This window comes from Elephas maximus, chromosome 5 (assembly GCF_024166365.1).
Source record: "Elephas maximus indicus isolate mEleMax1 chromosome 5, mEleMax1 primary haplotype, whole genome shotgun sequence".
NCBI lineage: Eukaryota > Metazoa > Chordata > Mammalia > Proboscidea > Elephantidae > Elephas > Elephas maximus.
The window spans coordinates 108834632-108847147 of record NC_064823.1 but is presented as its reverse complement, the minus strand read 5'-3'; the positions used below and the strand labels follow the sequence as shown (position 1 = coordinate 108847147).

General features: G+C 38.7%; 1 protein-coding gene across 1 annotated transcript in view; it reads right to left on the bottom strand.

The window, feature by feature from the left end:
• Positions 1-12516, bottom strand: part of SCFD2 (sec1 family domain containing 2) — a 554994-nt gene that overhangs the window by 54536 nt on the left and 487942 nt on the right. Inside the window, exon 6 of the mRNA XM_049886901.1 lies at positions 10065-10210. Coding sequence (XP_049742858.1) covers positions 10065-10210 — 146 coding nt within the window. The remainder of the gene's footprint in view (positions 1-10064; positions 10211-12516) is intronic.

Below are 12516 nucleotides of genomic sequence, written 5' to 3'. Positions count from 1 at the left end.
TACATTCCCATCAGCTATGGATTAGGGTTCCGATTTCCCATAGCCTTGCCAACATTTGTTATTTTCTTTTTTTTTTGTTTTTAGCCATCCTAGTAGGAGTGAAATGGTTATCTCATGGTGGTTTTGATTTGCAGCTTTCTGATGGCTAATGATGCTGTGCAACTTTTCATGTTTTGGGTGGTCATCTGAATGTCCTCTTCAGTGAAATGTCTATTCAAGTCCTTCGCCCATTTAATGATTGGGTTCTTTGTCTTTTTGCTGTTAAGTTTTCAAAGTTTTATATATATTTTGGTTATTAGATTCTTTTTGGATGTATGGTTCCCAAAGACATTCTCCCAGTCAGTAGCTTGTCCTTTCTCTCTTTTGATGAACAAATTTTTTAATTTTTATGAGGTCTCATTTATTTATTTTGTCTTTTGCTGTTTGTGCTTTTGTTATTATATTAGATAATCCAGGCCTGACAGTGTTGCTCCTGCTTGTTTATCTAAGAATTTTATGGTTTTAGATTGTACATTTAGGTCCTAAATCCACTTTGAATTTGTTTTTTGTGTATGGTGTGAGAGGTATGGGCCTTGTTTTATTTTTCTGTACATGGAAATCCAATTTTCCCATCACCATTTATTGAAAGGAATTTTCTTTCTCCATCAAATGGACTTTGCACTCTTGTCAAAAATCAGTTGACCATATGTGTGTGGGTTTATTTCTGGACTCTCAATTCTATTCGATTGGTCTATGTGTCTATTGCTATACCAGTAAGAGCTATTTTTATTACTGTAGCTGTACAGTATGTTTTAAAATCAGGAAATGTGAGTCTTCCTACTTTGTTCTTCTCTTTTAACATTGTTTTAGCTATTTGGGGCATCTTGCCATTCCATGCAAAGTTGAGTATTAGTTTTTCTATTTCTGTAAAGAAGGTTGTTGGAATTTTAATTGGGATTGTTTTGAATCTATAGATTGTTTTTGGTAGTACTGACATCATAACAATACTAAGTCTTCCAAACCATGAACATGGAACATCTTTTTGTTTATTTAAGTCTTCTTTAATCTCTTTCAGCAGTGTTTTATAGTTTTCATGTATAAGTCCTTCATGTCCTTGGTTAGATTTATTCCTAGATATTTTATTGTCTCATATAATATTGTCAGTGGAATTGTTTCCCTAATTTTCCTTTCAGATTTCTCATTGCTGCTGTATAGAAATCCAACTGATTTTTGTTTGTTGACCTTGTACCCTGCAACTTTGCTAAATTCTTTTATTAGCTCTAGAAGTTTTCTTGTGGACTCTTTGGGATTTCCTATATGTAGAAGCATATCATCCATGAACAGGGACAATTTTACTTCTTCTTTTCCAATCTGGATACCTTTTATTTCCTTTTCTTGCCTTATTGCTCTGGCTAGGACTTCCAATATTGAATAGAAATGGTGAGAGTGGGTATCCTTATCTTGTTCCCCTTTTCTAGGGGAAAACTCTCAGTCTTCCTCCATTAGGTATAATTTTGGCTGTCCACTTTTCATATATACAGGCCCTGAATCATATTGAGGAATTTCCTTTCTATTCCAATCTTCTTTAGGGTTTTTGTCAAGGAAGAGTGTTGGATTTTATCAAATGCTTTTTCCACATTCACAGAGATGATCAAGCAGTTCTTTCCCTCTGTTCTACTGATGTGGTGTATTATATTGATTGATTTTCAAATGTTGAACCATCCTTGCATTCCTGGAATAAATCCTACTTGGTCATGGTGTATGATTCTTTTAATATGCTGTTGTATTCTGTTTGCCAGTATTTTGTTGAGGATTTTTGTATCTGTATTCATAAGAGATATTGGCCTGTAGTTTTCTTTTCTTGTGGTGTCTTTGCCTGGTTTGGGTTTATGTTTGCTTCACAGAATGAATTAGAGAATATTCCTTCCTTCTCTATCTTTTGGAAGAGTTTAAGCTGAATTGTGCCAATTCTTCCATAAATGTTTGGTAGAACTCCCCAAACTGGTCCAGGATCTTTGCTGTTGGGAGGTTTTTGGCCACTGATTCAATCTCTTCACTTGTTATGGGTCTTTTGAGACTTTCTATTTCCGTCTAAGTCAGTTTGGGTAGGCTGTGCGCTTCTAAGAATTTCCCATTTTATCTAGGTTATCCAGTTTGTTGCCATACAGTTGTTCATAATAATCTGTCATAATTCTCTTTATTTCTGTTGGGTCAGCTGTAATATCCTCTCTTTCATTTTTTATTTTGGTTATTTGTCTTTTCTTTGCCAGTCTAGCTACCAAACTAAAAAAAAAAAAAAAAAAAAGCCCATTGCCATTGAGTTGATTCCAACCCATAGCAACCCTATAGGACAGAGCAGAACTGCCCCATAGGGTTTCCAAGGTTGTAAATCTTTACAGAAGCAGACTGCTAAAACTTTCTCCTCAGGAGTGGCTGGTAGTGGCTGGTGAGTTTGAACCACTGACCTCTTGGTTAGCAGTTGAATGCTTTAACTACGGTGCCACCAGGGCTCCTTCAGACTAACTAAAGGTTTGTCAATTTTATTGGTCTTCTCAAAGAACCGACATCTGGTTTTATTGATTCTCTCTATTGTTCTTCTGCTTTCAATTTTATTTATTTCTGCTCTGATCTTTGTTATTTCCTTTCTTCTGGTAGGTTTAGGCTTAGTTTGCTCTTCTTTTTCTAGTTCCTAGAGTTGTCACGTTAGGCTGTTAACTTAAGATCTTTCTTCTTTTTTTAGGTAAGCATTTACTGCTATAAATTTCCCTCTGAGTACTGCCTTTGCTGCATCCCATAAGTTTTCATATGTTGTTCTTTCATTTTCATTTGACTCTAGGAAATTTGTGATTTCTCCTTTGACCCACCAGTAGTTTAACAGTGTGTTGTTCAATTTCCATATGTTTTTGTATTTTTCAGGTTTTTTTTTTTTCTGTTACTGATTTCTAGCTTCACTCCATTGTGGTCAGAGAAAATACTTTGTATGATTTCAATCTTTTAAAATTTATCAAAACTTGCTTTGTGACCTAAAATGTGGTTTATCCTGGAGAATGATCCATGTGCACTGGAGTAGAATGTATATTGTGCTGTTTTTGGTGGTGTGTTCTATATATTTCTTTTAAGTCTAGTTGCTTTATAGTGTCATTCAGGTCCTCTATTTCCTTATTGATCTTCTTTCTAGATGTTTTGTCCATTATTAAAGTGGTGTGTTGAAGTCTCCAACTATTATTGTAGTACTATCTATTTCTCCCTTCAATTCTATCAGTGTTTGCTTTATATATTTAGATCCCTGATGTTGGGTGATATATTAAGATTGTTGCCCAGCTCTCTTTTGGTTACAATTTGCATGAAATATTTTTTTTCCATCTTTCCACTTTCAACCTATTTATGTCCTTAGGTTTAAGGTGTGTCTCTTATAAACAGCATACAGTTGGAACATGTTTTTTGTTTGTTTCTTTTAATCTATTTTGCCACTCTCTGCCTTTTGATTGGAGCATGTAGTCCATTTACATTCACTAGGGTGTACATTTTTATGGTAGAAATAATGTGTGGTCGGGTGTACAACATTTTTTTATTGACCTGAACTCTAGCCCTTAAGGAAAGATATGCATAATATCAGATTCTGACATTACATTAAGTCAGGGACAATTTTGAGAAACTAGGTAACCTCAACATGTTCATGAATTTAGTGCTCCTTTTTTTTTTTTTTTTAAAGATGGCTTATGGGAGCCCTAGTATCGCAGTGGTTAAGCACTCAGCTGCTAACTGAAAGGTTAGCATTTTGAACTCAGTAGCTGCTCCGCAGGAGAAACGTGGCAGTTTGCTCCCATAAAGATTTACAGCTCTGGAAAGTAGCATTTCTACTCTGCCGTAAACGGTTGCTATGAGTCAGAATTGACTCTATGGCAATGGGTTTGCTTTGGGTTTTGAAAGATGGCCTAGGATAGCAGTTTCCAAGAAAACCTGAGTTGTCACCACAACCACATTCCCATCAATAGGGGATGCTGACCTTGCTTTTCTGGTTGGTGCTGGTGCAGCTGTGGATTCTCTCGTCCTGCTAGTGAAGGTACTGTTCCCTTTTTTGCAAAATTGACTCTAAACAAGCAATATCTCTGGAAACGTAGGCATGTGCAGAAGGTATTCCTTTGCTGTAATCCAAGACGGCATAGAAAAATATCTGTTCAAAACTGTTCATGACTTTATTTGATTATTTCATGGCTTATTAACTTTTATTTTTTGCTATACTATGACTGAATTTTTCTCCTTTCATCTTCTTAGACAGAATTTTTTTTCAGATTAAAAAGTATTTCATTTGTTCATGTGTTCATCCATCCACGCACCCACCCACCCACCCACCCATCCATCCATTGGTCCAGAATCAGGTTATTTTTTAAAACTTTGAGTGTGTAGTTCTTTCAGCTTTAATATGAGGAAACCAAAGCCTGGAGATGCTAATTAATCTGCTTGAGTTCACACAGCCAGGTAGAAGTAGACTATAGGACAGAAACAAATTTGTCATGATCCACACAGTCGAAAGCCTTTGCATAGTCAATAAAACACAGGTAAATATCTTCCTGATATTCTCTGATTTCAGCCAAGATTCATCTGACATTGGCAATGATATCCCTCATTCTACATCCTCTTCTGAATCTGGCTTGAATTTCTGGCAGTTCCCTGTCGATGTACTGCTGTAACTGCTTTTGAATGATCTGCAAAATTTTACCTGTGTGAGGTAGTAAGGATATTGTTCGATAATATCTGCATTCTGTTGGATCACTTTCTATGAAATGGGCACAGACATGGATCTCTTCCAGTCGATTGATTAGGTAGCTGTCTTGCAAATTTCTTGGTACAGATGAGTGAGTGCTTCCAGTACTGCATCTGTTTGTTGAAACATCTCAGTTTGTATTCTGTCAATTCCTGGAGGCTTGTTTTTTATCAATGCCTTCTAAAAAAAATTTTTTTTTTTTTTTCAGTGCAGCTTGGACCTCGTCTTTCAGTACCATTGGTCCTTGATCATATGCTACCTCCTGAAATGGCTGAACATCAACCAATTCTTTTTGATACACTGACTGTCTGTATTCTTTCCATCTTCTTTTGATACTGCTTGTGTCGTTTAATATTTTCCCTGTAGAATCCTTCACTATCGCGAGTCAAGGCTTGAATTTTTTCTTCTTTCAGCTTGAGAAATAGCGTATTCTTACTTTTGGTTTTCTATCTCCGGGTCTTTGCACATTTTATTTTAATACTTTACTTTGTCTTCTTGAGTGGCCCTTTGAAATCTTCTTTTCAGCTGTTTTACTTCATCATTTCTTGCTTTTGCTTTAGCTACTCTACACTTAAGAGCAACTTGCAGTCTATTCTAACATCCATTTTGGTCTTTTCTGTCTTTCCTGTCTTTTTAATGACCTTTTGCTTTCTTCATGTATGATGTCCTGGATGTCATTCCACAACTCGTCTGGTCTTTGGTCATTTGTGTTCAATGTGTCAAATCTATTCTTAGGATGGTCTCTAAATTTAGGTGTGATATACTCAAGGTCATACATTGGCTCTCACGGACTTGTTGTAATTTTCTTCAGCTTCAACTTGAACTTACACATGAGCAATGATGGTGTGTTCCACAGTTGGCCCCTGGCCTTGTTCTGACTGATGATATTGAGCTTTTCCATTGTCTCTTTCCACATGTGTAGTCAATTTGATTCCTGCGTATTCCATCTGGCGAGATCCACGTGTACAGTTGCCATTTATGTTGTTGAAAAAAGGCATTCACAATGAAGAATCATTAGAGTATCTTTATGAAGAAACTACTATTATTAGCCCTTTCTTACAGGGGAAGAAATAGGCACAGAGAGAAGTGACTTGCTCAAGGTCACACATAGTTAGTAGGGGGCAGAGCTGGGCTATATACTTGGAGACTCTGGCTCTAAGTCTATTCTGCTAACTTCTGTGCTAACTTCCCTCTTACTAAGGATTAAGAAAACAACAACAACATTCTGAATAAGACTCATAGTCCAAAGCTGATGTATCTGCCCATCTATCTATCCACCCACCCACCTGTCCACTAGGTGGTAAGCACTGAACTAGGCTCAAACAGAGATGCCGTCTCCAGCTTTAGCAGTACGTTCTTTAAGCTCCTGTGGCTACCTCTTGATCTCTGCCATCCCCCTCTCCTGACTGAGCAGAGGTATGAGGCCGCTGGAGGGCCAGATCTGTGGTGATGTTCTGGGAGTCATTGCTGGAGACCCAGCCTAGCTATTCCAGAGAGAGTTTACAGTACTTAATTTCTTGTATTAAATCACATTCTCCTTAAAATGATTACAGCAGTATCTGCTTTTTGCATCTAAACTGGGACTGACACATTTTCCTCAAAGGGTAATGGATGCAGGTTAAAAAAGAGATGCCTCTGCTATTAGCAGGAGCTTTGGTGGCACAATTGTTAAGAGCTTGGCTGCTAACCAAACGATCAGCAATTCAAATCCACCAGCCACTCCTTGGAAACCTTATGGGGCAGTTCTACTCTGTCCTATAGGGTCACTATGAGTTGGAATCAACTTTATGGCAACGGGTTTGGTTTTTCTCCTACCTGCAGGGAAAGTCGGAATGGCTTTGAGCGTTAGCTCCTATGTATCAGAGCAGGAGAGAGGTGCACTGGGAGGGAGGCTGGGATTGGTAGGGGGCTCTGATGATGCTGGGGTGGAGATTTAGGGGCTAGAGCCCAGATGCACAGCTCAGGTCAGGCCTGGAATAGGAACCCCGGGTTAGACAATATCTAATGCTTTCCTGGGTGCCCTGGGAGCCCAGGGCATCTCAACTTAGATTCCAGCATAGATTGCTTCCGGAGCCATGGGGCTGAGGGCCAAACTGGGAGAAGTGGTGGCTAAAAAGTTAGCCTAAGTCCATCTTCAAAACCAGACAGCTGGACTGTGACTTTAGTCTGGACACTGCACACACTTTGTGTCCCAACAAATCCTCCCATACTAAAGATGTATGTATTCAAGGTTCCTCCAACAAATATTTATTAGGCATCTACTATGTTGGGTACTATGTGTAAGATACCTCTATAGGTACTGAGGATATAGCAGAGAACAAAACAGATAAAAATCCCCATCTTCACAGGGCTTATATCTGTAATTTAAAACTTCTTTAAATTTGAAAAATCTTGAAAAACTCCAACAGGTAGAAATTACCCATAATTCCATCGAAAACGCTCTCTCTATATATATGTAAATGTAAAGCAAGAAGCCAGACTTCCTCTGTGCCAGTCCAGTCTTTCTCTCCCCCCAATGAAGTAACCACTATAAAATTTTCCCCAATCTTTAAAGATTTATCAAATATATATACACATATGCCTTTTATTTTAATGTTATTACAAAAACGGAATAATGTTTTTCCAGAATGAGCTACATAGGTCTTTCTCACCTAAGAGATCCTGGACCTGTTTTAGTTTGAGTACCCTAAGAAGCATGCCTTGACACAGGGATTCAAATACAATCCCTGGTCAGTACATCTAGATCTATGACATGCATTTCACTATGTATCTGCATCATTATTTATTCAATTTCTTCAACATACACACATGCCCTCCTCCTACCCACCCCATTTCCCGCTCACTGACATTTAGGATTTTCAGTGAGTGTGCTGACGTTATTGACTCACTATAAGGAAAGTATATGGAATAAGGAGAAGGGCCATTTTCCAAAGTCCATGGCTGTAGGACAGGGTTCTGAGGCTTAGAGAAATGAGTGTTGACAACAGGGAGATAAACTCTAGAAAGTTTACCATTGTCCTTCTCATGCCCCAAATTCATAACAAATACATGTTTATGTAAATTTGGTCAAATCAGTCACTACAATGATCACAAAAACGAAAGACCTCATTAATTTAGTGTTTCTTTCCCTTTGCCAACTATAGCAATCACTTGCTTCTTGGCATTCCTTAGTCTAATTTTATCATTTATCACCAGTTCTATCATGTCTTCTGAATTTGTTAAGATTACTGATTTTCTAAATGACAAAACTACATATGACTAATTTTCTGAGTGATTTTATCTGTATTTCTTGGTGGTGGTATTCTCAGATCCCTGAACAAAGGATGGGAATCCTATGTTTCTAAATTGAGTGCCAGTCTTTAGTATCTTGGTGGGTGATTTCGGATGACCATCGGCACCATCAATCCATATTTCTAGAGTTTCAATACAAACCATGATACGATGGACAGAGAAGGTTTTGTGTTGGCAGCAAAGACCACTCTATATGCCCCTAGTTACCTGTGTGTCTGTGGCAAGTCACTTGACCTTCCTGGATTTTGGGATAATAATATCTCTCTGGCTATTTAGTTGCTGTGAACATTAAAGGCAAAATCAAATGTAGAAGTGCTCTTCAAGTGTCAGCTACTATATGAATCTATGGGAGGAAGAACTTGGATTTTGCTGAACTATAGTGAATAAACTTAGCTCTCATGTATACACTCATCTTAAAGAGTCAGCATTTTGAATTTGAATTTCTCACTATGTCATAATCCCCACTAATAGCACATCTCCAAAAGACCTTTGCAAAAAGAGTGAATATTGCTGAAGATTCTGTGGGGAAATGAAGGAGATGATTCCTTTACCCATCACACAGCAAAACTTCATGATCTTTGCCATCAGAAGCATATGTTTTTTACCTAAAAGCTCATCTTTGTCCGCCAGGAACCTTAGTCCTCTCTTCTTCCTTATCCAGCAGAGACTCTCCAGCCTTGGTGGCTCTAGTCTTTCTTCACTCCTTAAGCTTCCCGTTGGGTCTTTCTCTGTCTCCTGTCCCTGTTTGGTTTGTGTGTTGACAGAGCAATTTCCCCTTTCTGGTACCTTCAATCTTGGATCCTTACATTACCTTCCTGTTCAATGGTCAAAATAGCCTCCTTAGATTCCCCTGCCCTCCTTAGAAAGCAGTGGAGGAATTCCAGATAACAAGTATGTTCCTCCAGGTGTAAACCATTTTCCTTGCCATAGTATCATCATGTACTCTTATCATTCTAATTGTTCAAATTGTTACGGACTCCAGAAACTTGGGAACCATCTACGTCCAGCCCCTCACTGGGCAGATGTAGTAATTTCCGGGGCTCAGAGAAGTGAAGGGACTTGCCTAAGGTTATATAAGTCTGTGACAAGGCCATAATTATAAAGCAGTGGCCGACTCCCAACCCAGTGCTTGTCCCATGGCATTAAACCTGGGGCACAAATGAATTGAGAGGCTTTCAGATTCAGTGGAACCCTGAACTTTGAACTGGATGGGAATTTGGAATTCATCTAGCCCAAATCCCTCATTTTAAAGAGGTTAAAGCTAAAACCTTTCCTTATATACCCAGAAGAAGTGAAAGAAGGAACACACAAACAGAAACCTGTACACCAGTGTCCACTGTAACACTTTTCCCAATAGCCAAAATGTGGAAACAACCGAACTGTCCATCAACAGATGAATGGATAAAGAAAATGTCGTAAATCAACACAATGGAATACTACTTAGCCATAAAGAGAAATGAAGTCCTGACGCATGCCACAACATGGACAAACCTTGAAAACAATATGCTGAGTGATCTCACTTATATGAAGTAAGCAAATATATGTTGTTATTGTTTTGGTAGCTGCTGTCGAGTAGATTCTGACTCATAGCAACCCCACATGTGAAGAGTAGAACTGCTTCATAGGGTTTTAAAGGCTGTGACCTTTTGAAAGAAGGTCACCAGTCTTGTCTTCTGAGGCGCCTCTGGGTGGGTTTGAATCACCAACATTTTGGCTTGTAGTTTAGTGCTTAATTGTTTGAGCTATCAAAAATTGTTAGTGGTTACCAAGGATGGGAGGGAGGAGGGAAGGGGGAGTCTTTGCTTAGGGCGCATTGAGTTTATGTTAATGGTGGTGGAATAATTTGGGAAAGCGTAGTGAAAATGGTTGCATAACATGAAGAAGGTAATCGATGCTGCTAAATTATACATGTAGAAATTATTGGGAAAAAAAAAATAAACAAAACCTGACATCTTTCTTGTAGTCGCAGAGTCTGGGTCCTAAAAATACAACACTGATTAGATGGTTACTTGAAAACATATGCACTTGCCTGGTGGGTGTGACTTCCAGGAACATATACAGACTTGAACTGTTTCATGAGCTCCCGAGCTCCAGCAACATCCCGAAGCGAACTCATGAGCTCATTCACAACACCTTGAGATTTGTGCAGTGTCAGGTTAACCGAAGAGTCACAGCCTGAAACAATCCAGAGATATTTTCTTGGGTGAGCAAATCTTTAAATTAAATTTTAATCATGACAGCTTGAGCACGATATAACACAGTCGGGATTCTTTTTAACCCTATTTTTTCCCTGGCTCTTCACCAACCAAAAAAAAAAAAAAATTTTTTTTTTTCACCAACTGGACCGTTTCAATTCTCCACAAGCAACGAAACATATTGAGTGCAAATGCCTTCGACAGAAATAGAACTCAGAAGTGCTGGGATTGCAGCCATTGGCTTCAATCCCTAGACTGCAGAAGTTTCACAGACAGAAAGCTCCCCAGGGCCCATTATCCTCAGAACACAGCTTTGGGAAAATATGAGGCGACACAAAGGAAAATACAAGAGAGGGCTGTGATGGACCTCCCTTGTCTGGGTCCCTCCAACAGCTTCCATAAAATAGAACCGTAAGAATAAGAAAAATTTTAGAGTTGCTCCAATAGCAGAACTGACTGTGATAGGTGTCTGTCTCATGTGCAAACAAAACACGTGGCATTTTTTAAAAGGCAGCCATTTAAAGCTGATGATACACAAAGGTGGCCTAACAAGAAGAGAGCTCTCAGCAGTGAATCTATTTCTTTTTGAAACTTATGATAAATGAATTTATTCTCTATTTTGTTAAAAATTCATTCAAAACAGAAACAATCATGGATGAATTATAAATTTAAAAAAAATGCACAAAGATAAACAATGAGCATTCTTGGCTCTCAAATACTTCAGATACATTAACTCATTAATCCTCACAACAAGTGAACATTATTTTCTCCAGAGTCTCTGGGTAGTGCAAACTTAACATGCTTGACTGCTAACCCAAAGGTTAGAGGTTTGAGTCCACCCAGAGGCGCCACAGAAGAAAACCCTGGTGATCTACTTCCAAAAAATCAGCCATTGAAAACCCTATGGGGCACAGTACTACCCTGACACACGTGGAGTTGCCATGAGTTGGAATCAACTTGATGGCAACCAGCATTATTTTTCCTGTTTTAAAGATGAGGAAACTCTGGTGCAGAGAGATTAAGTAACACCTGTGTAAGTTGACATTGCTAATGCCTTGCCTGTAACTTCACCTGTAGGTTTGGTGACTAGTTCCTGTGTACTCTGACTGCTTCCTACTAGTACCTACATATCTCTATCCCTTTTGTCTCTCTTTTTCTCTCTCTTCCTGTCTGACGGCTTTCTCTGGTTGGTGGAGCATGCTTGGCCTGCGTGTGGGGTAGGCTGGAAGAACTGAGGAGTCAACACTCTCAGGAACAAGCCATATTTTCATCTCTTCAGGGGAGAATTCTGTAGTCTGCATGGTCTTTCAGGGAGGTCCCAGAAGGACTGAGACCCAGTTGCCCACAAGAATAACTCACTCATTAGCTGTTGTTGTTGGGTGCCATTGAGTTGATTTCAACTGATAACGACCCTATGTGACATAGTAGAACTGCTCCATAGGTTTAATCTTTATGGGAGCAGTTCACCAGGTCTTTTCTTGTGCGGAATCCCTGGGTGCGTTCGAACGGCCAACCTTTCAGTTAGCAGCTGAGCGCTTAACCACTTGTGCCATCAGGCTTCCTAGCCCTTTTCTTCCTTCCCTGCCTCACTTCCCTGCTTCCTGACTGTGCTTCCCAGGAAATTTTCCCAAATACAGTATTTGTACCCAAATCCTTGTCCAAGATACTAGAACTTCCATAGGGATTTGAACCCAGGCAGTCTAGAGTCAGAGCAGGTACACATTTTATTTTATTTTTTTTGGAGCAGCTTTATTGAGATATAATTCATGTACCATACAATTTACCCATTTAAAGTATTCAATTCAATAGCTTTTAGCATATTTACATAGTTGTGTAACCATCACCAGGAGCAATTTTAGAACATTTTCATCACCCCAATAAGAAACACTGTATCCTTTAGTAGTCATTCACCATTACCCCACCCAGACTAGGCAACCACTAATCTACTTTCTGGAAAGTTATGGCTTCTCATTCATTCATGTGGCTCCCTTCCTTAAACTCTTTTAAGCCATTTTAAGATACGAGAAATTACATCACTTATATATAGGAGTTGTGTAGTATTTATTACCCTTTCAAATTAAAGGCATGAAAACAAGGAGAAAGAAAACACTATTAGCTCTAATATCATATATATTAATTCCTTCAAAAGACAATCCTCATTCAATTCCTTCAAAAGACAATCCAGCTAATATTGTTTAAAGTAATTTATTTTCTACAGAACAGCAAGAGTCATCCAATTTTCCATATGGTTTATTTCAAGTTTTTGGAAAGTGAGGAGTATGATGT